A 25,908-nucleotide genomic window follows, 5' to 3' on the forward strand; every position below is an offset into this window, starting at 1 on the left:
TCTAGAGTTAGAGATCGAGCAAAATTCCTGCAGGACAGCCGCTTCCGTATCAGTACACGACAACGTGGTTGATAGTTACCACAAGGAACACTTTATTATTCATTTTCAAATCAAATTTATTTAAGTTCAAAAACTGTCTACAAAAGAATAAGATTATGAATCAATAACATGCACAACAGCAGGCATTTCTAATAGCTCGCAGCCATCATTACTAAATCCCCAGTGGAATCCAATTTTCGCTCGTTGTATATCTTCAGCTTCAGTTTGGACAAGAACAAAGTGTTTTTCGCTCATTCCAGATCCGTCTGAGCGGCGTTTTCGAAGGAGAGATCCGTCACCGTTTGTTGTTCCGGTAAAGTCGGCGTACCAAAAGTTGGGAACGGCATCGTCACTGCATTCGCCAAAGAAGACGACGTGGATTTCTCGTCGTGTTGTTCCTCCTTGTGCTGGTTGAAGGATGATGTTTCCAGTCATTTGATTAGTTCGAATCTCTGCGTCACCAGTTCCGTGGTTGTTTCCACCGCCTCCAGTGCTTGTTTCTTCTGTTGTGGTCGTCGTAGGGGCGTCAGTTGGTCCACTGCCATCACAGCCTACAGTTGATCCATTTTCTCCAGTCGATGTGCCAGAAGCATCGCAAATGGCCCGAGTATCAGTTTGGCCTCGCCCGAGAATGATGCTATCTCTAGCAGCTTTGTCGGCTACAATTTCGACTTCGAAACAAGTAGAGTAGTAATCAGTTGCGTGGTTGAAAGCCCAAACCCAGGAGAAAGTGTAGCTTCCAACTGGATAATCTTCTGGGATGTTGAAAGAGTAAGTTCCAAGAGATTTATCTGTATCTTCGCAAAAAGCAGGAGCGTTGGCGTAACCCACTTTTGGATAAGCTTCGGTGTCGACTCCATTGCCAGTTGGCGACTTTCCGAGGTTGGCGACTTCGTTTTGTTTGAAAACGCTCAAGACCTGGTCAGCTTGACCGGGGTTGGTTTGAGCAGTTGCGTAGATCCAGTTTCCGTTGTCGGGAATGTAGGGGTTCGTGCACGGTCCTGTTCCGTGGTTTTTCATCGGATGAGCGAGGATGACTTGCTGGCCTTGGTAGTAGACCGTCGAGTGGTGGCCGCTCTGGTAGTTGTTGTTGTTTCGGGAAGACTTGCAAGGAGACGATCCCGAATTGGGCCGATGGTCGAATCCTCGGTCTCCACCGAAAGTCTGCCCGATTGGAGCATACTGATGAGCATCTCGAGGCCACGCTCGGCAAAGATCGTGGTCGTAGTATCTTGCGTTCTTCTCCAAATAATCGGTGCAAGCGATCCAGGAATGGGCAGAAACGCCGGCGGATAAAGCGGAGAGGGTAAAAAGTTTCATTTCTTGGTTATTTTTTTCTGGTTCTGAACTTGTGCCCTCGACTTTTATAATCAGATCGTAAAAGTAAATACGCCACCGAGATGAGCAAATTAAGCGTCAATGAGATGAGCGTCAATGGTGCTGGCGTCTATTTTTATCGTCAACGGAATCATTCTCCGGTAGTAAAAATGTACACTTGTGCACTTGAGAGTGATTATGCGCACAACAGCTGATAATTGATAGTTGAAGAAGGCTGGAAGAGATTCAAAAAGCTCTGAAAAGCTGCAGAATCTGAACGGCAAAGCTCCCAGGGGCCTTGTTCAATACGCTCATAATCCAAAGATTGATCACGGACAAGAGTACTTTGGGAGACACCTTGTTAATTTGAAAACTGTTTTTTTAAATGCGTTCTCAGCATTTACTGTAGCACTCTTCTAATTAGCTTGAAGGCCAAGTTGAATGAAAAAGGATGATTTAGTAAAAAATATTACAAGAGCCACGATGTCGACGTATCCTGTTGGCTGAATTTTAAATGCGATTGCTTTAAGTTATTTCAAATAACTTATTTACTCAGACAAGGAGTCGCAAGAATAGTTTTACTTTTGCTGCCAGAATAAATTTGTGATATTGATGTTGAGGTTTATTTACAGGCAGATAGAATTCAAAAGCGTTTTAGCTCAGTTTTGTAGCAGGGCCAGTTGGGAAGAGTTTTTCAGTGATCATTCTTGCGTTCAGAATCGTATCAATCTCGGCCAGTGGCTGATCTTCGGAGCCCATTTGGATCTTGAAGGTTGCCGACCAAAGACCATCTTCTGTAAGTGGGCTGACAGAAAGCAGCGTCATTCCTGGAATGGAGGATTCTTGAGTCGGCCCTTGATACGGTCGCCCAACGTTTTCAAGCCGATTGATTATTATCTTCTTCTTGAGAGCAGCTTCGAACGAAATTTGAACGACAACTTCATTTCCTGTAGCTTCGAAAGCGACAGGGATGTCAATCTGGATCGGATTGAAGGACTTTTTCTTAGATTTCTTTGGTGACTTTGCTTTTGATTTGCCTTCGTACCTAAATAATTAATGCTTGGCAAGTTGTTTTTTAATAAAGTCTTACATTTGGACATGAGCCTGGAGCAATTTCAAAACTGATGGCGTTTTGGGAGCGGGAGTTGTTCGCTGTTGACTTTTTGTTGTAGTCGTTGTAGAAGTTGTTGAGATGACATCTGTTGTATCATTGAGAACAGCAATTTTTTCGAGGAATAAGTCTGATATTTCTAGGCCAGCGTATTGCGTAATAAATTCAACCTCGTATTCAATCATCCGTCTAATATCATCATCTGGTGCATTTTCCATCACATTAACATCGAAAGTCACGTGTACTCGAATAGTTCGTTCATCAACAGGAATCAAATCTGTGATCTGATAAAGTGAAATCTGCCCTGTTAAACTTTGTAGCGCGTCCCAGACTAGGCCCATCACTTCATCAAAATCCATTATGTCGTCAGAGGAAAGAAGATCGATTTGAACTTGAGCTTCTAGTGTTGTCATTTTGTTTTCATCGGGAGAAGACTGAGTTATTCCTCCTTGATATCGAGCATCTAGACCTTTTACTGATGGATAGGTTGAAAGAGCGCTGCGGAAATAAGATCGTAGAGTAGCGATCGGAAGAGCTTCAGACGACTTTGTAGTAATCACGATTGAATAAGAGTATTTGTCGAAGTTGCCTTCTTCAAGAATCAGTAGTCGAGCAATGTCACTGTACTCCAATTCTATGACTTCGACGAGCCCATCGAGAATTCGCCAGACTTCTCCTTCTTCCACAATATCGGATTCAAGATATTGGTAAAGGATGTCTAGAATGATGAAATGTCTAGTAATGGTTTGCTCCGGCGTTGTCGTGGTAGTAATCGTTGATGTAGTTGTTGTTGATGTTGTCGTTGTTGATGTCGTCGTCGTTGATGTTGATGATGTCGTTGATGTCATAACCGCTGTTGTTGACGAAATGATTCGGGTAAAAACACTTTTCTGTGGAGTAGTTGTTGATGTCATCGACGGCGTTGTAGTCCTCATTTCTCTTGGATCATAGAATCCTCGTTTTGGCAAAACGTTGTTAACCTTTTCCAAGGTAATGATATCCGGACCGATAAGTTCTAATGAAAAGGAATCTTCGACAATGTAGAATGCAGAAGTCTGTTGATTGAGCATTTCACAACCAGATTGAAGAAGAGCTGTCAGCATCGAGTTATCGAAGTGATTCGAGTTCCAGTGATCTTCATTGAATAGAACCATGAACAGAACGTTGACCTCGAAACCGGAGCTGAAGTCTTCCTGCGCTTTTGGCCTGGTGTTCGTCGCCAATATGGTCGCGAGATTATTGTAAAAAGCACGGAGCTGATCCGCCAAGACGCTTGAAAGCGCCCGAATGTCTGATCGGAAGTCCTTTGTTTCGATATAGAGATGCTCCAGCTTTAATCGTAAATAAACCATGTCGCTTTTATCCTCAAGTTTGATCATGTCTGATTTCAACATAGATTGAGTCGTGATTGTCGAAAGTGTTGTTGCCGTAGAACCTGTCGTTGTCTGTATATCGAAGTCGACCGAAACTGTATCTGACCACGCAGAAACTCCCATAAGCTCAAGCCCAGGTAGAATATCATAGATTGATTTGGCGATGTTTCCGATGAGGTTTTCGGGTAACTGTCCGAGTGATTGACGTACAGTCACTTCATAATCGATTCCATCGTTGTAGTCGAGGGTAACGACGGGATTAGGTAAGATATTCATAAAATGCTTTCTGATGTTTTCTTGGGCTAAAAGCTCATCGATAGAGAGAGAAGCGATGAATTTAATCTCGAGTGGAGAATCTCCTTCGAACTCTCTGAAAGATGAAGTTGTTGTCGATGCCATTGTAGTAGAAGTGGTTGTCGTTGCGTCTGAAGGGCATTTGACTGCGTAAGAATCAAGAAGCTTCATGGAAGACGCAACCTTGCCAAAGTTCATTTCTGAGCAGTCACTGATGAATAAACAGGCGTCACTTACCGCTTGTGACATTAAAAATTTATAGTTTCAGAACAGTAATGCCGTCATTTAGTACACACTGAGTTGTCTATAATATTAATGAACTTGTTCCTGAATAAAATCGTGGGCTTTGTGCGATGTAAATCGGACAATCTCTCCTTTTATTGCCTTCTTGAACAATTTTACGTCAAATTCACTGTCCAAAGTCATCTCGAAACCGATAGATGTGGCAAATAACTTTATGTCTCCTCGTTTCTTTTCTGTCTGTTCTTCAAGACTGTAATAAACTTGAGCTTCAGTCACACCATCTGTATTCTCCAAAATTGACTTTTGAATTTTCTCCTGGAAGGTATCCATTACGCTCACTGGATTGTGTCTGGCATCGATTTCAATGAGGAGTCCAAATTCAAGCATACCAAGATAGCACTCGGTCGATTTCGTCGTAGTTGTTGTTGTCGTTGTTGTTGTGGTAATATTCGCCTCGTATTTACCGAAAATAGCACCGAGTTTATCGAACATATCTGTTGTTGTTGAAGTTGTTGTGGTCGTTGTTGTGGTCGTAGTCGTTGTTGTAGTCGTTGTAGTTGTAGTCGTTGTAGTTGTGGTTGTAGTAGTTGTGGTAGTGGTGGTGGTCGTGGTGGTTGTTGTGGTAGTAGTGGTTGTTGGAATATTAGCGTTGAAGAAAATTTGGAATGGTGTATCGTAATTTCGCGTAAGCACAACTTGCATTACCACATTATTTCCAAAGAAAGTTCTCTTCAAGCCGTTTCTCAAATCGTACGGGCAAATTTGCATTTGCCCGCGCTCATCACTGACGAGAACGTGGTCGTTACAATCACGCGTTTCCATTTCGACAGCGATAAATTCCACGTGATAGCTCTCAGCCAAATAGTTGCTGAGAATATAACGATTCAAAGCCGCTTCATTCAAGAAGCCTTCGATGACTCCTGAGGTTTCTTCAAGCTTGACATCGATGAGAGGCCAGCATCGTTTTCCATCGCCAACATATCCGCGAGGACATTCGCAAATGAAATCGTCGAGGCGTGAGTGGCACTTCATATCTTCCAAAGTATCTGGCATGCATTTGTTGCTCTTACACTGATCTTTGTAAGATTTGTAGATGAGCTTGAATCCTGAACCGCGACGCTGTGCCTTAGTAGGGTCGACAAAAAGACGAATCACGATTTCAGAAACTTCGAAGAGATTGATGCGCTCGGAAATCTCCGCATGAGAGGCTCCGTAGCTCGTTTCTCGTCGACGTCGGTAGTATTGACTTCTTGTGCTACCCTTGCAGCTGTCAATTCTGATCGCTTCGTCGGGTGCAGAAGCATCAAAGATCTCAACGTAGTCATCACATCCGTCGACAATGTCATCAAGATCGAGCGTTTCGATTTCGAATTGATAAGAAACTGCATCAGGGACTTGAACGCGCCATTCTGTCGGTGCCGAGAGAGAATTTCCATAAGCAAATGGAAAACCGACATTGGAAATTTCACCTTCCTCATCAACAAGAGTAACGGGAGCGGAAATGTCTGGAAGAACGGGACCAAAGCCAAAGTCTCCAAGAATGCAGTGATCGTCGACTTCTCTCATTCCTGGCAGACACGAGCATCCAAAAGTACCGATATCATTTCTGCACTCAGAGAAAAGAGAACAAGTTAGTTCTTGAGAAGACTTCTGCAAAAGTTTCAAAGCCTTGAATTTGCTTTCGTCAATATTTTCATTACCCAAGAAAGTATTGAGTGTTTCGACCTCGATAAATTCAATTTCGTCGTCGCCAGATCCACCGCCGGAGCTTTCCTCGATCGTTATAGTCGGAATTCTTACCGCCATATTTGTCTCTTGAGAGATGCATTTTAGCAGACAACTCATATCGTTACTATTGCACATGGTTCCACAAAACATTAAGCTTGGTAGAATAACATCTTTATCGACATCGATCATTTCATCGGGACTGTATCGGATTCGGGAAAGAACGCATTTAACGGGACAAACTGTGTCAGATTTCTTGCATTGACCATCGCATAAATCAATCGCCATATGGAAAAGAAGATCGTAGTGCAGATCAAGTTGTCTGTTGAAGCATTTGTTAACGCAATCAACATTGTCACAGCCCAAACTGCAGTCGTACATTGATGTCAGTAAAATTGACGGGATACTTTGCCTGCTCGGGCTTGTCAATATGCACTCGGCCATACAACTTGAACCAGACGTAGTCGAGTGCTGACACGAGTTGAAACAAGTCATCAATTTTTGAACTGTGTCTCCGAGTACTTCTGAGCTTTCTGGTGAAATATTAAGGACGATACCAGCGTTTATATTTTTCAGGAGACAGCCAACAAAGCAACGGCCATCCGCAGAACCAAAGCTACAGTCAGCAAGGCATATTTCCATGACTGTATCTCCCGCTGGAGTAGGCAGAGCTAGAGAGCGAAGACAAACTGCCGCTTCTCCAGGATGCTCAGCTTCAGAGCAGCCTATCATTTGCAACGGGGTGTAAAGCATATTCATTCCAGTGGTCAAATAGTCAATAAAACACTCAGCAGCGTTATCAGCTTTCTTTTGCTGGCACTTTTCTGCAGCTTCGTAAATTCTTGCAAAGCTGTCGCTCTCGATCAAGCCAAAAACGCAGCGATATTGACAAAGTATTGGCTCGTGGAACACGTGACATTCATCCGCACAGGCGACGATGTATGATGTCGGGCTTTGATCAACGCAGAACATGACACAGGAAAGACCATCTTCTTCTGCCTTGCATTCTTCGAAGCAATGGACAAGGGTTGAGACAACATGTTCTTGTGCTAGCGATCGGATTTCTGGCTCTGGAACGAGGCATCGAACAACGCAATTAGCATCAGATGTTGCGCATATTTCTGAACAGTCCATAAGCATCGCCACTGAAGACTCTTCGATAAGTGGCTCAGATTTAGCTTGGAAGCAAAGAGTAAAGCATAAAGCTCCGTTATTTGTGTCCTGGCAGGCAGCTGAACAGCTCCAAATCCAAGAGGCAAGTTGACGTACTTCTACAAAAATATTGAGACCTGAAACATTTCCTAATTCGTACCTGGTGCAAGAGTCTCACTGAGACACTCCACGGAACACTCTGCTTCGTTATTAGCGCCACTACATTTATTCCAGCATCTCATTGCCATCTGTGTCTTCTTCTTCTCGTCATCTTCTTTAGTGATAACTGCGGATAGTGCCGAAACAGCGCCGCAAGTTTCGAACTTTACATTTGGATTTTCCAACATGCAGGTAGCCATGAATTCCCGTTGTTCGGATGCAAGTTCTGCTGGATATTTGAGTTCTTTCGTTACACAAGTATCGTAGCAAGCAAGAGAATCATCAATATTTTCGATATATCTAAAATATCATTTTATAAATTCTAATATAAAAAAGACTAACCGGCAGTTCGAAATACACAACGGCAACTGCATGATCAGCTGATCGTTAAATGAAGTAATATCGTAATCCATTGTGATACACTTCAAAAGACACCTCGTCTCGTTTTCCGCGCCTGCACAAAAGACTCTGCAATCATTGAGCTTTTCTCCGACAGACACAATTTGTTCAGAAGAAGCGCTCTTCAAATTGGTTCCTGAGCCAGCGATAATTTGTCTGAGATCATCGTCCGTAGCGTTGAAGATCATTCCATTGAGGGCAAAGTCGTAGAAATCTGGGTAAGCATAGAAAATCGAGTAGAATTTTTGCAGATCGTCATCTTCCTCAGCAATTTTGCATTCATCGACATCCATGCACCCGTGACCTTCATTGACAGATTTGAAGCCATCTTTGCACTCGCACACGAAGTCGCCATCGACGTTATTGCAATTTCCACCGACGCCGCATGGTTGAAGAAGCGCACACAAGTCTGGCGCAGAAGTAGCTAAAAGAGGACTGTTCTCGTCTATGATTGCATCATAGAAAAGTCGGAAGCCGCTTCCTCGAACGCTCAGGTGCGAGTTTTGATTGAATTCCAATCTGATTTTATTCGCCTTCAAAACGACAGGTTCCTTTGTCATCATCATCCTTAGCACTTTCGGATCACATGATCGCATCGAATAAAGTTCTGCGTTTGACTCGTCGTCCCAAAAAATCAGCGAGTCTGAACACTCTGAATCAAGCTCAAGTTCCATAACAGTGATTTCATATCCTTTCGCCGCAGGAACTCTGATAAACCATTTTGATTCTGAAGATGTTGAACTCTGTGAATCGATGAAACCGTTTCGTTGGGTTCCAACAAATGGCAAGCGCTTTTTCGGCATGAGTTTTTGGATCTCTGGGGCTTTGGTCATTTGCGGATCCAAAAATGGAAGGGATGCAGCCGTTGTTGCTGGAGCAGGAGTGGTTATGATAGCTGGCGCATTTGTGGTTGTGATAAACTCGCACGTTTGGTCAATTATCTTAGGAACACATAGGCCATTTTCACAGCCTACAGAATTTGGGCCGCAATAAGAGCAGCTTGGACCCTGAAAGAACGGAGCTTCTCGCTTCCTTTCTTGAGTTCTGTACTGGCAAATAATCATTCTTCCTTTCTCGAATGTTTGTTCTCCGTCAAAAAGGTTTTCGCATTCTGCCATGCCACAACCAACTTCAGTACTTTCCCAGAACGCTATGTTTCTATAAGGTCGGCAATCTCCTGAGCATGATTGTTTCACGGGATCATAGAAGCGCTCGGTAGTGTACCAATCGTAAACCACGTGGTCCCAGTCGACAAGTTCAGTGTTATGTTCCACAGCTGCAATACTCTCGCCATAATTGAAGTCGATGATTTTCTTCGCCAGAGCTACGAAATTAAATTTATATTCCTTTTATTTCTCTAACCTTTGACTGAATTTTTGTATTCGCACTGTTTGGCAAAGAATCTAGCATTATCTGCAAGCTCATTTGACCAAGTCATTTGGAAAACATTTGCGCCGCCTAGTTGTCGTCTGTACGCATTGTGAAGCTTGACAATGTCGACTTTTTCCTCGAATGTCAAATCTCGCATCGTCGTCTTTTGAAACTGCTGGTCGATGCACATGTCCAGTTTCACCTCGTCGGATTGAATCAATTCAACCTAAATCAGCTCTCGTTTGATTTATAAATATAAAATAGTACCTCAGAACGAATAGGAGCACCGTAAGCCTCGACTTCGCATAATGCTAGAGAAGTAGCACTTTCAGGAATCGTGACGATGACCCACGTGGAAACCATTTTTGTTTCACATACAAATTCAACCCATTGTCCAGTTTTCCCGGTAAGGCCGGTCTGAAATGATTAAATTTATGATAGACGTTTTTAAACATACCATTTCCGCGCAAAGAGCCGATTTATGAACATCTTTTGTCGTACTTAGTCTGACTTGCAGCCTATTGTAGCTGATTTTATCCGGCAAAAGAATTCGAACAGTATTCACTTCAGTCAATTTCCCGAGATTAGCAGCAAGAGAGGGCTCAGTAGTGATTCGGCTCATCGCGCAACAGGTGCTCCTTTCCGCAGTTGCTTTCAAACAATCAGTTTCTCCATCAGCAACCAGACTTCCTGGAGCAAAATCATACGCAGAATCGAGGTGGATTTCGCTCTTCTGGTTCAATAGATTTCTATGTTTTTCACAAATTCCTCGGTTGCACCAGTCTGCTTGAGTCCATTCTCCGTGACATTCAAATCCGCCAGAGCATTTTCTCTCTCGAGTTCTTTTTCCAAAGTGGCAGTCATTCTTGCACTCGTTCCACTCTGACCAATTCATCCACTGCGCAAGAGAGCTTCCGTAAACGCCAATTTCGCATAAATCGAGCTGTGTTTCAATCCCGAAAACGCGAATTTTCACAGTGTCGCCAAGTAAAAACTCGTCACAGAGTATGAGATTCTCACCAACATCAGTAAATTTACAGAGTTTATCATTTATATAAACTTCTAGTGATGGAATTAGCTTTTTGGAAGAAAGCTTTATTGAGTGGATTTCAAATTTCTGCGCCAACTTGATCTCAACAAAAGGCTCGTAAGTGTATGATGTGCTAAAGCAACTGAAATAATGGATGAATTATTGCACTTCAATAAAAAATTCATACGACAAACGATTCATCCTTTCCTTGTAGCAAAGCCATCGGTCAAAAGCGACGTAGATTCTCCGGAAAAGTCGACCGTGCTGAGTCCCGATGCATAGGCTTACCGGACTAAATTTCGACCCATATTTCTAGCTTAGTTGGGTGGTCATATGACACAGTTTTAGAAAGCCTAGCTTCTGGGCTTTCATGTGGGTACAAATTCAAGGGGTCTGGGTCATGCCCGCAAGGCAATTCATGGGACCTGAAGTCCCAAAATAGGTACTAGAATCCTTCAAACTATTTTTTCAATACCCGTCCGGGCTCGAGAGTAGTCGAGAGTCATATATTTAGAAAGCTCAGGCTCTGAACTTTCAGTAGAGATCAAGAAATCTTAGTGCCAAGCTGTTTGTGGCCAACTGGAGGCGCTAGAAGTTAGCGGTGAAAATCCGGAAATGCCGGAAAATTCGGTTTTTGAGTTCTAAACTCTACAATTATATGTATAAAACATATATAAACAATAATTAATGCATTAAAAAGTTGAACCGCGGTCGAACCGGGTGGTTCAACTCAAGAAACCTTCAAAAACATGGAAATATGGCCCACGATGAACCACCAGGTTGACCACCCGGTTCGACCGCGGTTCAACTTTTTAATGCATTAATTATTGTTTATATATGTTTTATACATATAATTGTAGAGTTTAGAACTCAAAAACCGAATTTTCCGGCATTTCCGGATTTTCACCGCTAACTTCTAGCGCCTCCAGTTGGCCACAAACCGCTTGGCACTAAGATTTCTTGATCTCTACTGAAAGCTCAGAGCCTGAGCTTTCTAAATATATGACTCTTGACTACTCTCGAGCCCGGACGGGTATTGAAAAAATAGTTTGAAGGATTCTAGTACCTATTTTGGGACTTCAGGTCCCATGAATTGCCTTGCGGGCATGACCCAGACCCCTTGAATTTGTACCCACATGAAAGCCCAGAAGCTAGGCTTTCTAAAACTGTGTCATATGACCACCCAACTAAGCTAGAAATATGGGTCGAAATTTAGTCCGGTAAGCCTACCGATGCAAGATTAATCTCACCTTCACACGGCCCATCAGAACATTCCTCGTCTTCAATTGGCAGTCCTCGACAGCCCTCATCTCCGATATCTCCGCCGATGCACTCTTTCGTTCGTTGCCTCATTCCAGCACCACACGTACGCGAACATGGCGACCAAGCAGCCCAATCAGACCAGAAAACATTAACTGGTCTTCCCCAGCCTTCAATCTCGCAAATAGTCATGGATTCATAACCAAGTTTGCGAATCGATAAAAATCGTCCTTGCAACGGTTTCGTGCAAAGCATCACTTGCGGAATCTGCATCGCTGATAAGGTCTCCTGCTGAGCAATACACAAATCTCCAGTTCCCGGGGTTTCGCCGACTCGAATTTCAAATGATCTCAAATCTTCCCCAAGCATAATTCGCACTGCGGAAACTTCTTTTCGTCCCTCCAAATCGACACTCATCCAGCTGTCAAGGCCACTTGGTTGGTTTTTCAAGCAACAAGCAGCAAAGTTCTCACAGAGCTGCATATCAGTCAGTTTATCCGTCGATTCTTCGGAGGAACTACTGCTTACTTTTTTATGCTTTGTCACTGATTCAAGCTCTGTACAATCGTCAACACCAGCGTTGCAAGGTTCTTTATCAGCACTGTCGCCCTCGCACTCATCAGTAAGCAACTGCTCTGTAATTCCATACTCTGATGTCGAGAAAACCGAGCACTGTCTCAAACGAATTCGAGAACCAAAGCCGCATTTCTTCCCATCATCGCTTCTGCATTCGCCCCAAGCTCCCCACTGCATCCAAACCGGAATGTCCATACCAAACGTTCCTACTGTTGCTTGGCTCTTGCCACCTTCATTGACTCCACGAATTTCAAACCGATAGGCAAGTTTGGACGAGAGTTGAGTTTTCAGAGAAGGCTCGGAGGTTATAAATGTCTGTTTCAGGGTCTCTTCAGATTTGACGAGGAAGACTTTTACTTCATATCTTCTAGCTCCTTCGCTTCGTTCCCAGAATATTTCTAGTGACCCATCGATGGCCTTGATATTTTCCAACACCACTTTTGGTGGCGGCAAAATAACATCAACGAGCTTTGGACTTGAAGTTCCGCCAGAATTAACAGCACCAACAGCGAGTTTGTAAACAATGCCAGGAGTCAATAAATGCTTATGGAAAGTTATTCTTCCTGGATGATCAGCAGGAAGAGTTCCAAACTCAGCGATGCCTGAAACGGGCTCCATGTTATTGTCAAACATCGCGATAATGTAGTTCTCAGCCCCGAGAACTTTTGAAAAGTAGATTTCAATTTCTTCATCTTCACTTGGAATAACTTTCACCAACGGTGCCTCAGGTACAATTTTGAAAGTTTTCTTTGCGGGCGATGATTTCATAGAAGCGGAAACCGAATAGACTTCGACAAAGAATTTTTCTCCCGGAGCAAGATCATGAACGAGCACGCTCTCAAGGGGGAATTCCTTCTCTTCGTAAACAACTTCATTGTCTGAATTCTTCACGTTTACATCGTAGCTCACTATTCCATACGCTTCCGGCCATGCAATTTTGATAACACCAGGCTTGAAGGTCTGAATTTGCAAAAACTCAGGTGGGGACGGTTTCAACTCACACACAACAGAATGGCTATCGGATACTTCTCGGCTATCAGATATTGCAAAGACGGAGATTTGGTACTCGATTCCTGACATGCCACCCGGTGGTGAAATCTTGAACGAATGCGATCCTCTGACCAACTGATCTTCAGCGATGATAGTTTTCTCCTTGAGAATCGGACCAAGATCGCCATTGACACCAAAGCTTCGAAGCTCGACTCGGTACTGAGCGGCGCCCTTCACATCAAGCCAACTAATAACCAGCTCTTTGTCAGTTGTAAGTCCAGATTCACAAGATGGCTTGACTGCATCTGGCCCAGTTTGAAGAGCGACAATTTGAGATTCTTCTGAGACATCCATTCGTCCGTCTTGATCGATCAAACTCTTGACGGTCATGTAGTACTTGGTACCAGAACGCATCTTCGGCATCTTTATCACATGACGATCTTGTTGAACAATTATTTCTCCACGCTTTTCTTGATCGACGAATTCGGGCATGATTTCGCCTGCGTAAATGGGATTTTTAGGGAGTTCCTTTTTACCATAGCTGTTGAACCAGTAGTAATTGATTTCGTATCCCTTTGTTCGTTTGTAAGGATTGAGTACTTCAATAAGAAGCGAGGAAGTTTGACTTGGCACTTTCCTCACCATTGGCGGATAAGGAAGAGTAGAAAACATAACCGGCTCGGACCAGAGCGACCAAATATCATCAATTTTACTTCTGATTTTAACGCTGCACACGTCCGCTGGTAAAAGATCGACGATTTCTGCAGATGGTTTTCGAACTGTATCGGTTCGTTGAGAATCTTGCATGCTCTCACATTTGCAAAGATACTCGTATTGAACGGCATTTTGTGCACGATCCCATTCAATGCCTACAGAGTTAGTTCCTCTGCTCCCGGAAATCACTTGAAGACCTTCAGGAGATTTGTGCGGATACATGAGACTAAACCTAGCCATGAGTTTGTCATTCACAACTGTTCCTAAATCAACTTCAAAGATAACGAATGACTTCTTCTCTGGATTCTCGGGGTCATTCAGAACATTTATAAGAGAAATGTCGAGTATCTCATCTTTTTTGAGCTCTTTCGCTAAAGATTTTCTCAAAAAGTCTTCAATCTTGCTCGATTCTGATTTAAGATCCTCAACATGATTATCCAACAACGCTTGGCCGACGAGACGCATTGGCTCTGTTCTAACAACTATTTCTTCAGTCCATTCAGTCGCCGAATACTCTTCATTTTCTCCAGCAAAGGATTTGATTTGGAGCTTCGTATTAACATATGGCGTCAAATTTTCTATCTCAAAGGGATTTTCGGATGTGGTGAACTTTTGTGGTTCTCCTCCTTGATTCCACTGAACCTCAACCGTCTTAACTCGATCACTTTTTGAAGCCCATTTACAAGAGATACTTTCTGAGAGGGGAACGCAGCTAAATTGTGGCACATCTGGCTCTGTTGATACTTTTACATCAGTCCACTCAGGAAAACTTAGCAATCCTGTTTCTCCACTTCTGACACGAATTCTAGCGACGTAATCAGTTCCTGCAGTCAAATCGTCAAGCATCATTTCTACGATTGGCGAATCAGCTTCAAACATTGGATAAGTTTTGATGCTGTTAAGATCTTCCCAGTCTGTAGCAACTTGAGCAAACAGTTCATCGCCTGATTTAACATTTGAAATAATAAGACCAACTTTATCTGGTGCTACGTAGTTGACAGACAGCTCTGGGGAACTCAATCGCGTGGTTACTGTCATTTCAGCCCATTCCGAAGGTGGAGCTTGGGATGAAATCGCCCGAAGGAGAATTCGGTGCTCTACATCTGGGGGGAGTCCTTTCCACATCGCACTTCGCTCGAATGTAGCTGAGATGAACTTTTTGCGATCTTCATCATCGTCGATTTTGATCTCGTACTCGTTTGCTCTTGCTACTCCTCGCCAGTTCACCCTGATCATCTCGTCAGTAACTTTGTTTGAATCCAATGACTCGATAAAGACTGGCTTTGACAACGCTGTTATAAGTTCTGCCGTTTTGACTGGGCTGCGGACTTCAGACTCGTCGTCATAACGAACACCTTGGAAGAAGAATTGGTAATGAGTAGCTGGTTTCATTCCTGAAATTTTAAATGAAGACTTTGAAGACGAAATAAGAAATTCTTCGGATCCTTCTAATTGAGCAATCGGAGGTTCTGATGAAATAGAAATCGCATCAAAGGTAAGATCGCTTTCCCAAAGCATAATCGCACTTCCTGATCGATCTTCTTCATCAAGCTCAATTGTAAACTGACCCAACGCTGGTGCAGTTTTAACAATTGACTCAACAGAATCAGTTTGAACATCATCATCAATTTCTGCGTAAATTTCAAAGAGATACTCCGTATTTGGCTCAAGCTGTTCCCGGCGAAAAACAAGTTGTTCCGAACGAATTGGTTGAAATTCTTCCGTTTTGTCAACCCTAAAGTAATATTTTCGCGCATTTTCCACGGCCTTCCATCGGTAAATTATTGAAGCGTCGGTTGCTGTAGCAATAACATGTCCAAAATCTGGAGCGGTGGTAAACGTCGTGCCCTCCCCGCGGTCCGAGTACAATCCGTTTTCATCGACGATTTCGACCGAAACAACGTAGGATTGAAACGGAGAGAAGGAATCCATGATAAAATTATTGGCCTCGATGTCAAGGTCGAATTTTCCGTCTGTGCCCAAATATAAAGTTTGTTTGGTGATGTTGTATTCTGGTAACACCCATGACAATTCTGCCTCAGTAGTTTTGATATTTCGAACTTGAACTGGAACAACCTTATTGAGCAGGTGAAGCTCAGCCTCTGTCGTGAACGAGTTAGAACTGATCTTGGATGTGAAATTCACGTTTTTCGAGATGGCAGAAATGTCCAAGGTGTATGTGCTTTCGTAGTCCAGTCCTTGAATATCTACGCTATTTTCAGAAGGCGGAAGCTCGACTCGGTAAAGCTCATTTTCTTCGACTGATGCAAGTCCTTGGTAAACAACAACGTTGTATCCGTTTGCTCTTGGTACTTTTGCCCATTCAATGACAGCAGATGTCCAGCCGACTTTTGAGCTGTCCCAGTCGACTTCTGGAGGAGCGAGGAGAGTTCTAGCATCAAACTCAACTGTATTCGTGGCTCCTCCTTCTACCACTCCAAGAAGAGCGAGTCGGTAGTTATGATCAGACAGCAATCCACTCAAATACGCTTCATTCTCGTCTCCGTGCCAAAGAACTTCTTGCAGACGATCCTCTCCTTCCTCGAATTTATTCAATATATAAATTTGATACTGCTGAATATTTTCCTTTGCCCTCCATTGAAGTCGAATAGCATCATGAGTTTTTGAAACGACGAATGGCTTATCTAATTCTGGTGCTGCGCGGAATGGAACTTCACGAATGAATGATCTCAATCCATTTTTATAAATGATTTGAAACCTGAGTTTGTATTCTTGCTCAGGGTTAACATTCAATGTTAGATCGGTGATATTTTTTGGGATTTTGCTTTCGACGCCGTTATCCGCGCTCATGAGAATATACTCGACCTCTGCTCCGATGGATGGGTCTTCTGGAGGTGGCACCCATTTGAGCGTAACTTCCTTCGGGCTGACAGAGACAAACGGAATCTCTAGCGCAGGAGGTGTGTGATAACGTGTGTGTTGACAACGTTTTCCATAGTGTTCCATTTTACATCTACAGGCAATATCCCCGGCCAAATCAACACAGATGCCTTCGTTGTAGCAGCTTTTCTCTTCGCACTCGTCAACATCCTCGCTTCTAGCGGAAACCTGGAATCCGAGTGTCCCTGGAAGAACATCGAGAAGATCCCACTCTCTCCATCGGCTCTCGAGAATCGCCAGGCGTCCTTGAAACTCTTCCATAATCTTTTCTCCGTTGCCCCGAGTATCCATCGTGTCAAAGTTTAGAATCAATCGAACATAAGTCCCCAGTTCATCATCTTCTGATCTCGATTTCTCATCCTTTGCAAATTGAATCACGTGACTTTTTCTAAAGCCGGCGAATGTAAGCATTGACTTGTCAATAGCAGTTTCAAGCATTTTCGCGGTGGTATTGAAAAGTTCTGTTTTTGGATTTTGAAGATGGTTGCTCCATCTGATATTCAGGAAGTATGCAGTTGTTTTGGCTGTTATCATGTACTCGACTTTTTCAGTAACTTTTTGGAAGAGAACGATTTGGGATACCCAGTCCGTCCATTTGCTGATTTCTTTTCCTTTTTCAATAGCTTTCTGTTTCTGCTTGTATTCCGACTTATCAAAGAAAGCAATCGGACAAACACTGACGGAGCATTTTCGAATCTCGGTCCTGATCCCCTCGCATTGGGCGAACGACTTTAGGTAGATATTCAGTGGCACATTCGATGTCAAAAAGCAGTTTTGGAACTTGCACTTTCCATCGCACAGTCTCGCCGTCGAATTTGCTCACCATTGAATCCACAAGTCTTCGAACAAGCGGACCATGATTGCCAAGGAGTCCAGCTGGCGCCGCAAACGTGTCTGTTGCACGGACGGTGGTCGACAGGAGAGCCCTCGCACGTTGGAGTCAATTTGAGGTAGTCTTCGAAAGATAAATCGCCGACGAGATAGAGCTGGAATGCTTCATCGATGTTTGTCTTACAAGTTCTGTAGCGAGATTGTCGCCCTGTACCGCACCTTTTTGTGCATTGGGACCAGTTATTCCAAGATGACCAGCCCGAGTAATTCTCATTGTCGGGTAAAATAGCCTGCTGACTTTCCTTTGACTTATAAATATCCAACATGACCCCAAAGTCTTTATCCATTAGAACTGCCTTCGTGCTCCCTAGGAGCAGAATTTTCACAAGCCAATCCATTCTCTTCGTTGCTATCTCTCTTTTAACAATTGTCTCTCTTTTTTAGTCTGTAAGTTTTATTCAAATCCTGAATGCTTAAAAAGGGATGAATATTATTGTGGAATTGATGCGCCGCAAAGTCGCCTAAATGAGATTCTAAAACGCTTTCACATTTTTGTATCACACAAGTTATCATTTTGTTTGGTGGCGCAATAACAAAAATGGAAACTGGTCGGAAAACCGACAAAAAGAGAGCCTCCGAGATTTCCGCGAGGCTGAAAATTTTTATGTAAACGTTGATAAACGCTGAGACGTGGTGCTGAAATGAATGCGATTATTTCAATTTGCAAACTTTTAAATTCGAAATTTTATGCGAGTAATAAGAGAGGAAGAAGAATCTTTTAAAACACTTCTTTTTTAAATCGTTTCTGTCTTTTGATATTTTTATTTTGAGAAGGCATCAGCTCTTCGATATTTACAGATAGATTTCACTAGTTTTGCTCATTCTCAACGGGCCCTAATTCAGCTGTTTTTAGCACAAGTAAGTTGAATGCTGAGCGGTGAAGTCAAGGGAAATGCAGCAATATAGTAAATGATAAGATAAATTGACATGTTGAAACGAAGTTCAGAAATTTTTAATAGAGGCAATGAGGAGGAGTTCAGTTTTTGGCGCTGGGTTCTGTGGTAGAAGCTTCCCGGAATTGGGAGGACTGGGCTGAGACCGTCGAGTTTGAGTCGCCGTTTTCGATCGCTTCGCCTGTCGTATCTAGAATCGGTTAGGATAGAGCTGAAGAAGATGGTTTTACCGGAAACATCAGAGTCTCTGCTGTGTCCGTTCATATGCGAGTAGTGTCCATTTGGCGGATCATTCATGACTTTGTACGCGTTTATGTAGTAAATAAGGATTTATGATTTGGTTCTTGTATGGAAACGTTGGAATATCAGAAAACCCTATCTGTTTCTGAAACTCGATTTGCGTCTCCATGAATTTCTGCGTTTTTCGAACTTCTTCAAGCTCATGTTCGAGTCTCAAAGCTTCGCAATGCATGCCCCAGAGAGACTGAAGTGTCGATCGTAATTTTGGGTGGCATTTGTGCTCTTCTTCCTAAATTAGCGATAAAAGATCGATCACTTAAGGGTAAAACATCAAATCGGAGCGTCGCGCCACGCTGGATCAGCGCCCCGCCGTGACCTACTTTTCAAAGGGCCTTAACTTCTGAACGGATACACTTTTATTCGAACTTTCTTTTGGAGTGAGATAATTGAAGCCTTTTCTCTTTGCATACTAAAAATAAGCGAAATCGTAAACTTAGAAGTGGGAGAAACTGACATAAGTTGGTTAAAATCTATCTCCTCTCACAATTTTTATCCGATTTTTCTGAAACTTAGACCAGTCAGTAGAGCTTCGTAAGACCTAAAATTTGGTTTTCAGATCGAATTTTGAAGGTCTCTAAAATTTTATATGATCCTTAGAAATGAGTGCTGAACCGCGCCGCTTTTTTATCAGAGAAAAGCGGGCGTGGCTTGAGAGCGCTCATTTCAAGCGATCATATAAAATTTTAGAGACCTTCAAAATTCGATCTGAGAAAACCAAATTTTAGGTCTAACGAAGCTCTACTGACTGGTCTAAGTTTCAGAAAAATCGGATAAAAATTGTGAGAGGAGATAGATTTTAACCAACTCATGTCAGTTTCTCCCACTTCTAAGTTTACGATTTCGCTTATTTTTAGTATGCAAAGAGAAAAGGCTTCAATTATCTCACTCCAAAAGAAAGTTTGAAAAAAAGTGTATCCGTTCAGAAGTTACGGCCCTTTGAAAAGTAGGTCACGGCGGGGCGCTGATCTAGCGTGACGCGCCGCTCCGATTTGATGTTTTACCCTTAACGCAATAGTCTTACATCAAGTCGATCCAGGAAATTGCAAAACATCTTCATCGGCGTAAGTGAGTCGTCTTTCTCGGCGATGTTAGTGAATTCATCGAAGCTTTCTTTTAAAAGTTTCAAGGCGTTCGCTTCCGTTTTATCGTCTACTTTTGGCTTTGATTCGAGCTTTACTTTCTTTCCTTCAAAAACAACTGTAAAAGATTGTATCGACTGACTCTATTCACCATTTTCAGAAACTAGAGAGCCATCGTCGGAGCTTTTTCTCTTTGGAATTGAAGATTTCTTGGGCCTCCCGGTACCTGGAAACGTTGAGTTTACCTTTGGCAAGTTCTTGATTTTCTCGAGTTGTTTTCTCTTCGCCGCATCCTTTAACTTTCAAACATTAATTTCCAAATTCATGGCTAGCGTTACTTACTCTCACATCTTCCTTTCGTTTACGTTCTAGCGTTTCTAGGATATGCCTCGAATGAGCCGCCTTCTTATCTTTGCACTTTTCCTGGGAGCAGAAAACGAAGAATTCCGTTGTTTGCTTGCTCTCGATTTGTGAATTGTCTAGCATCAGACAGAGGCCTTTTCTGGATGCGCAGGAGGGATGAAACTGAAAATTAACAAATAGAAGCCAACTCGTTTTTCAAAACTTACTGCTTTGCCGCAGCCGCAATCGCAGAATCGAAGATATCCTTCTCGGGTACAAAACTCGCATTTCTTCTCTGCTGTGACCTGGAAAGAAATATATTTGAAAATAAGGGATTAGTCTGATACCTTTTTGGAGTGAGGAATCGACTCAATATGGGAAATACCGCTGCTCGTTTCTGGATCTCTGAACTGAACTTCTTCGAAGAAAAGGGCGCAAAGAATGTGTGCCCAAGTATCGTCGCTGCCTCTCTTTGGATAGACCTCTTTCATGGCGCCTCTTACATCGAAACAGAGTACGCATTTGAGCGGCTTCATGCTCGTTAAAGGGTCTTTTGATCTCCTTTTTCGCCAGTATTTACACTAAAAGTCAATCAAGATAGCGACCTCAAATGTTCTAACATACAGTGTTACAGTACCAGTCTCCTGACGGAATAGTTTGAATCCCGTAGCACAGCTTGTGCACAGCAACATTACATTGGTCGCAATAAACGAGAGGGTCGACGTCGTTGGCATCGGCAATTTCGCAAATAGAGCAGCCTTCTTCCATCGACAGCTCTTCTCTTGGCTCCTGTTTGACGGAGCTTTCGCTACTGGTGCTCTCGGTATCAGATGTGTCCGACATGACTGTCTATTAGACCGAATTTAAACGGGAAAGATCGCTAGGTTTCTACAGTTCGAATGAGTTTTGATTAGGTAGATACAAATAGAACTGAAGAAAAGTAGAAATCATGCAGTTGGCTACGGCGAAAAGAAAGACTCTTGCCGAATGTTTCTTTTCGGAAATTTGAAGAAGAGAGGTAATCTGCATCGCCTGGAAACAGAAGCTGATGACAAAGGCGAGCCCGCATGGCAGGTAGAAAATGTTGCGCGGCGTCCAGATGAGTAGGGGAATGAAGGCGATCTTGATAGATAAGGCAAGGAGAAACGCACGGGAAAATGAGGCCAGTTGTGAGGACATGTACGTCAAAGCGAAGGGAACAAGGGACAGAAAACTTAAATAACGATATGTTCGAGTTCTAAGCTTTTTTTTAATTTACCTAACTAAATGAGCGTTAAGTGCAAGAAACGCGTACTCATAAAAATCCAGTTGCGTTCGATAAACGTCCTGTAGATTGTTAAACGTAAAACTATCCATTGTCCATTGATCAGACATCGCCCAGCGTCGAAATGCATCACAAAGAATGCCCAGTAGACCCAATTGAAGGGGCCGTTTCCCCAATTTTTTATTGAAAACGAGGTGATTGAATGTCTTTTTGTTCATCGCCAGAAGATCGAGGATGATGATTAAATCGGGGTATTCGAAATAATGATCACTGAAAGCAGGGTTCACTCAACTCTTTTCTAGCTTTAAAATGCAAATGAATAGCGACCCAATTGCCCAGAAATCGGCTTTTTCCTCAACTTCGTACATTTGGGACAAGAAATAAGCCCTGGCGTCTTTGATTCACGCGTAACAATCTCTTTCATTTTAGCCAAGCAATGAATGCATCGATAATCGACTGGATCCAACATCTTCAAAAACGCAACAACGATTAATAATAATTTTGATTGTTGATGAACCAATAATTTATTAAATAAAACTTGCACTAGATTGTATGACGAAAATAATGCACAAGGTCTGCCAACAGTTAAGTAGTCAGGAGAGAGCACTTTTGATAATTATGAATAATTCCTACTCGGCGGTGGCGGTTGTTTTATGATTGTTTTGGTTTTCATGAACTTAGGTGGTGAGAAAACTTGGAGGAAATGCGGTGGGTCTAGGATGGATTCTGGCGAGAAGCCAAGGAAAATGTTTTGATACGAACTCTAAGGAAGATATTGAGGGATAACAGTGGTATGGGGAGTTTCAGGAGATGTAGAAACTAATAAGAACACCTGCTCCTGCGATGAATGCCTAGAAGACCAACTGCCCCTTCATTTTTTTACTAGAACGATTCTAGTTATGAATTTTAATGTTCAAAATACGAGTATCGATTCAGGATAACTTGACAAGCTACTTGAACACAAACAAGGACATCATTTGCTTTCAATTGAGTGAAGTTAAAAGGTGTGATTTTAAGAAAAATACGGAGAAGGGGAGTAGGCTCAAGTGGTTTTTGGCACAGAAAGAAAATTTTATCAATTTCTGGAGAGTTTTTTTCGATTTTTTTGTTTATTTTTGGTCTAATTTTTGAGAGTAGATTCGAGAGTTGCCACGAAGCAGACCGACCAAGGCCAGGTCACAGGATACACCTGAAGGAAGCGGGTTAGTTTAGGGTTCAAGGGGAGGAGAGTAATTTCTTACCCGATAATAATCGACAAGAGATTATTAGAGAGAGGGGAAGTCGTCGCCGGCGAGGTTGAAGCCAGACTCCTGCTAAAAATCATGTTTGAGGGGGATATAGAAATTTAATGCTATTACCTTTTCATCTCGTCGTCGGTTATCTCGTCGAGGACCTCGTCGGTTGTCTCGGTCACCGTCTCGTTCCCGTCGAGCAGGTCGGAAAGCGACGGCGTTGAAGTCCAAAGACTCGTATCGAGCAGCTCGTCCCTTCTTCTCTCGCTTGAACTGAAATCAATTATGAGTAATGGGATCAATTAAGAAAGCACTCACCTCCTTCTGATCGGTCTCTTCAGCAGCAGCAGCAGCGGTGCGGGCATTTGAGTTCTTGATAACGTTCTTCTTTTGCTTCTTGTACTCCTCAAGGGTCATGGTCTTGTCCTCCTCCTCGACTGGAGCTGGAGCAGCAGCCTCGACTTCTGGGGCGGCCTCGCCCTCGGCCTTCTCCTCAGAGGGTCGCTCTTCAGTGACAGCTTCAGTCTGGCCCTTCAATTCGTCCTTCTCGGTGCCCCAGTTGCCCTGGCCGGCGCCTTCTCGCTTGTCGGAACCCTGTGTGTAGTGTTAGGAAGGGCTGAGAGGGAAGATTGTTACCTTGTATGAAGATCGTGGATCGCCAGATTTGCGATCGAATCGTCGGGGTCCACCTTCTCCTTCACGTCGCGGTCGTCGTTCACCATCCCGACGGGGGCGTCGCTCACCGTCGCCACGATCGCGTCGCGGTCGGTTTTCTCGGGCTCCATCGACGTCACCTCCCTGAAGGAATGATATGGCAAAAGGAAAGGAGTAGAGAAACTAACCTCTCGGGGTCCTCGGGGTGGTCGGTCGCCTCGTGGTCGTTGTCCGTCTCGTCTTTGTCCTCCTTCACGCTTTCCACCTGGTCCTCGCTTCTTGTCGACCTTCTTGTCCTCAACGGGGGCTTCCTTCTTTTCGGGAGCAGGGGCAGCCTTCTTCTGAACCTAGAACCATGGTTAAGCATCCCACATCCGGAAGTTCGAAATTATTACCTTCTTCTTGGGCTGCTTCTTAGCTTCCTCGGCTTGAGCCTGCATTTCGTTGATCATAGCAAAAGGATCGACATTCTCGATCTCGTCACCTGAGTCCTCGACAACGTCCTCGGAAATACCAAACCGGTTGGTAACATCGATGGTGTATTTGTCCTGGACTACAGGCATTTTGGGAGCTTCGTGGCTCGGTTAGGAGCGTGGCTGAAAAGACGAAGGGGTTAGAATAAGTATACTTCGAGGGGCAGTTTTGCAGAGAATAAATAGAGGAATGAGCGGTCTATTCCTTCCACTGATGAGCACAAACTGTACAGCGGTAAAAAGTAGTCATGGGCTCATCAGCTGAACGCGTCTGAAGCTGAAAGAAATACGCTCGACGATTGGTACATCCTTCTCTCGTGCACGCTTCTTCCATGGAGTCGGCGTTCTCCCAAGCTGCGTCTCCACCCATCACATCCCGCAGCTCCTTCAGACGGGGAAATTTCTTGTTGGTCAGCGGCTCCCTGAACGGTACAGATGAATTTTCAACATTCCATTTCTCTAATGAAAATAAAAAAGAATGGAGAAACGCGAAAATAGCGCGGTGAGAAAAATAGCAGTTGTGAGTTGATAAATTTAGTGTCAAGGACGCGCTAATTATCACGTCATCTACGCTAGCTCTTTTTTAGAATTCTAGAGTCGGGTGATCAAAAAGGATGCTCTCTTTTTCATAAAAATGATCATAAATTTCATTGGCTAGACATGCTCAAAGCCTTTGTTTGCTTTGAAATGGTTTCAAAAAGAATGAACTGATTGCTCATTTTGATCTCCTTTCGTTCTCTTGAATCAATATTTAAATTCTTCAAAAGAAGTTGAACTACGGGTAAATTGAATAACTGGACGAAAGATTGAAATTATACGGTAAGGAGCAATTAGGTTTATCTCTGAATGAATGAAGCAGTCTTTCTATTGATCGAAGTTTCGGATCCAAAATCTATAAGACACAGATCTGTAAACTCTTACTGTTGTAGTAAGAATAGATTAGTCCTTTATTTGGAAGTGAAATCTGTATTATGTAATGATTTACTGTGGTTAACAACGATAAAAATGAAATTAAATTTACGATAATCGCTGAAATTGCGTGATAGTGTTGATTAATTACAAAAATCGAGGGATAATTAATGAAAAGAGGATAAAAAAATCAAATATTGATAAACATAAAATCTGATAAACTATTACTTACATAATATTATGAATATACGGGCACGTGAGGCACTCCATTCTTTGCACATTTGGTCCGTGCCCTCCAACCTTCAGCAATCCACCGCAGACTGGGCAGAATCGCAGCACCATGAAATCTCTTTTTCTCCAAAAATTTATTAATTGAAATAACAATTATCTTCTTGTGGGTGGCGCCACCTTGTGCCCTCTTCCCTCTGGGCTCCCTTTCTCTGCCTCGGCCAATCAGATTCGCGTAGCCGACCAATCAGCTGTGTCGACTCTCTTCTTTTGGAAAACGATGTAAATTTTTGTATTTTCCCGAAATCGTGAATAATTTCTGCTGAGAATCGCGCTCACTGGTCGGCGTCACGTGACGCATCATTTTCGCCAGCCAATCGGCGCGCTTCATTTCTTCTTTCATCATTTTACGAAAAAAAGGTGAAATTCCTCTTCCCTTGAAATTTCGACCGGTTCTTCTTGGATTATCTCTGAGTTTAACCCTCCGACGCGGTTCGTTTTGGAAACTTGTCGTTGTGAAGTCTGGGGTTTGCGTCAGAGCAAGTTGCTTTGGCGAATTAGAGCGCAGGAACGGCGGGGAGGTAACTTTTTCCTTGAGCTTGGGACTCCGCCACAGGCCATTTATTTTTTTGTTCTTTTTGCGTCAGCGATCAGGACACGCGAACTTTGCGCCGATTTTCTTATCTCTGGTGAGGATGAACTTTACGCGACTCTCGTGGCAATTTTGAAGGTCAGATGCGTCTCTTGCCAGGAGAGTCTGCGGTGGTTGGAAATTGTTGAGGTAGATTGTCTAGAATCTTGGTGAAGAAATGATCATTTTGTCTAGAAAACTCAGAGTAGGTCTGTTTTCAACCTCATGAATAAATTCTCATTGAAAAACTGATCTTGTCTGTTCCCTACTAAAGCAGAAGTTCTGTTGCAGAAGGGTAAACTTGGGTTTAATAGAGAGTTAGCGGTCCGGCAGCCCCTAAGCCTAACCCAGTAGGTAC

The 25,908-nt window shown here is 43.2% G+C and overlaps 6 protein-coding genes across 8 annotated transcripts; all 6 read right to left on the reverse strand.

Annotated features, from left to right (window-relative positions):
- Nucleotides 1-110: 110 nt before the first annotated feature.
- LOC145703813 (uncharacterized) lies at nt 111-1,366 on the reverse strand. Its single transcript, XM_081781204.1, has one exon. It carries the CDS (start codon nt 1,357-1,359, stop codon nt 154-156), a length of 1,206 nt encoding a protein of 401 aa, XP_081637330.1. The 5' UTR covers nt 1,360-1,366; the 3' UTR covers nt 111-153.
- Nucleotides 1,367-2,010: 644 nt separating this feature from the next.
- LOC145701675 (uncharacterized) lies at nt 2,011-4,332 on the reverse strand. The gene is made up of 2 exons (XM_081778889.1): nt 2,447-4,332; nt 2,011-2,401 (listed from the first exon to the last, which is right to left on the reverse strand). Exons 1-2 carry the CDS (start codon nt 4,330-4,332, stop codon nt 2,011-2,013), a joined length of 2,277 nt encoding a protein of 758 aa, XP_081635015.1.
- Nucleotides 4,333-4,446: 114 nt separating this feature from the next.
- On the reverse strand, nt 4,447-10,521 carry LOC145701676 (uncharacterized). Its single transcript, XM_081778890.1, has 7 exons — nt 10,502-10,521; nt 9,641-10,355; nt 9,451-9,600; nt 9,175-9,409; nt 7,756-9,136; nt 7,415-7,713; nt 4,447-7,373 (listed from the first exon to the last, which is right to left on the reverse strand). Exons 1-7 carry the CDS (start codon nt 10,519-10,521, stop codon nt 4,447-4,449), a joined length of 5,727 nt encoding a protein of 1,908 aa, XP_081635016.1.
- Nucleotides 10,522-18,295: 7,774 nt separating this feature from the next.
- Nucleotides 18,296-21,036, reverse strand: LOC145705323 (uncharacterized). Of its 3 annotated transcripts, none has more exons than XM_081782782.1 (9): nt 20,784-21,036; nt 20,507-20,740; nt 20,387-20,464; nt 20,160-20,342; nt 19,969-20,110; nt 19,760-19,923; nt 18,818-18,967; nt 18,669-18,756; nt 18,296-18,628 (listed from the first exon to the last, which is right to left on the reverse strand). In XM_081782782.1, the coding sequence occupies exons 1-9, from the start codon at nt 21,000-21,002 to the stop codon at nt 18,522-18,524; spliced, it is 1,365 nt and encodes a 454-aa protein (XP_081638908.1). In that variant the 5' UTR covers nt 21,003-21,036; the 3' UTR covers nt 18,296-18,521. The 3 variants fall into 3 exon arrangements, with proteins under 3 accessions (XP_081638908.1, XP_081638907.1, XP_081638906.1); XM_081782781.1 differs by having other exon boundaries at nt 18,669-18,750; nt 18,815-18,967; nt 19,969-20,116; XM_081782780.1 differs by having other exon boundaries at nt 19,969-20,116; nt 20,784-21,035.
- Nucleotides 21,037-22,513: 1,477 nt separating this feature from the next.
- Nucleotides 22,514-23,923, reverse strand: LOC145705324 (uncharacterized). Its single transcript, XM_081782783.1, has 7 exons — nt 23,705-23,923; nt 23,498-23,656; nt 23,292-23,453; nt 22,974-23,249; nt 22,782-22,928; nt 22,665-22,736; nt 22,514-22,612 (listed from the first exon to the last, which is right to left on the reverse strand). The coding sequence occupies exons 1-6, from the start codon at nt 23,870-23,872 to the stop codon at nt 22,689-22,691; spliced, it is 960 nt and encodes a 319-aa protein (XP_081638909.1). The 5' UTR covers nt 23,873-23,923; the 3' UTR covers nt 22,514-22,612; nt 22,665-22,688.
- LOC145705325 (DNA-directed RNA polymerase III subunit RPC10-like) lies at nt 23,777-25,652 on the reverse strand. Its single transcript, XM_081782784.1, has 2 exons — nt 24,924-25,652; nt 23,777-24,204 (listed from the first exon to the last, which is right to left on the reverse strand). The coding sequence occupies exons 1-2, from the start codon at nt 25,031-25,033 to the stop codon at nt 23,982-23,984; spliced, it is 333 nt and encodes a 110-aa protein (XP_081638910.1). The 5' UTR covers nt 25,034-25,652; the 3' UTR covers nt 23,777-23,981.
- Nucleotides 25,653-25,908: the final 256 nt, after the last annotated feature.

This window comes from Oikopleura dioica, chromosome PAR, assembly GCF_907165135.1.
Source record: "Oikopleura dioica chromosome PAR, OKI2018_I68_1.0, whole genome shotgun sequence".
NCBI classification, from domain to species: Eukaryota; Metazoa; Chordata; class Appendicularia; order Copelata; family Oikopleuridae; genus Oikopleura; species Oikopleura dioica.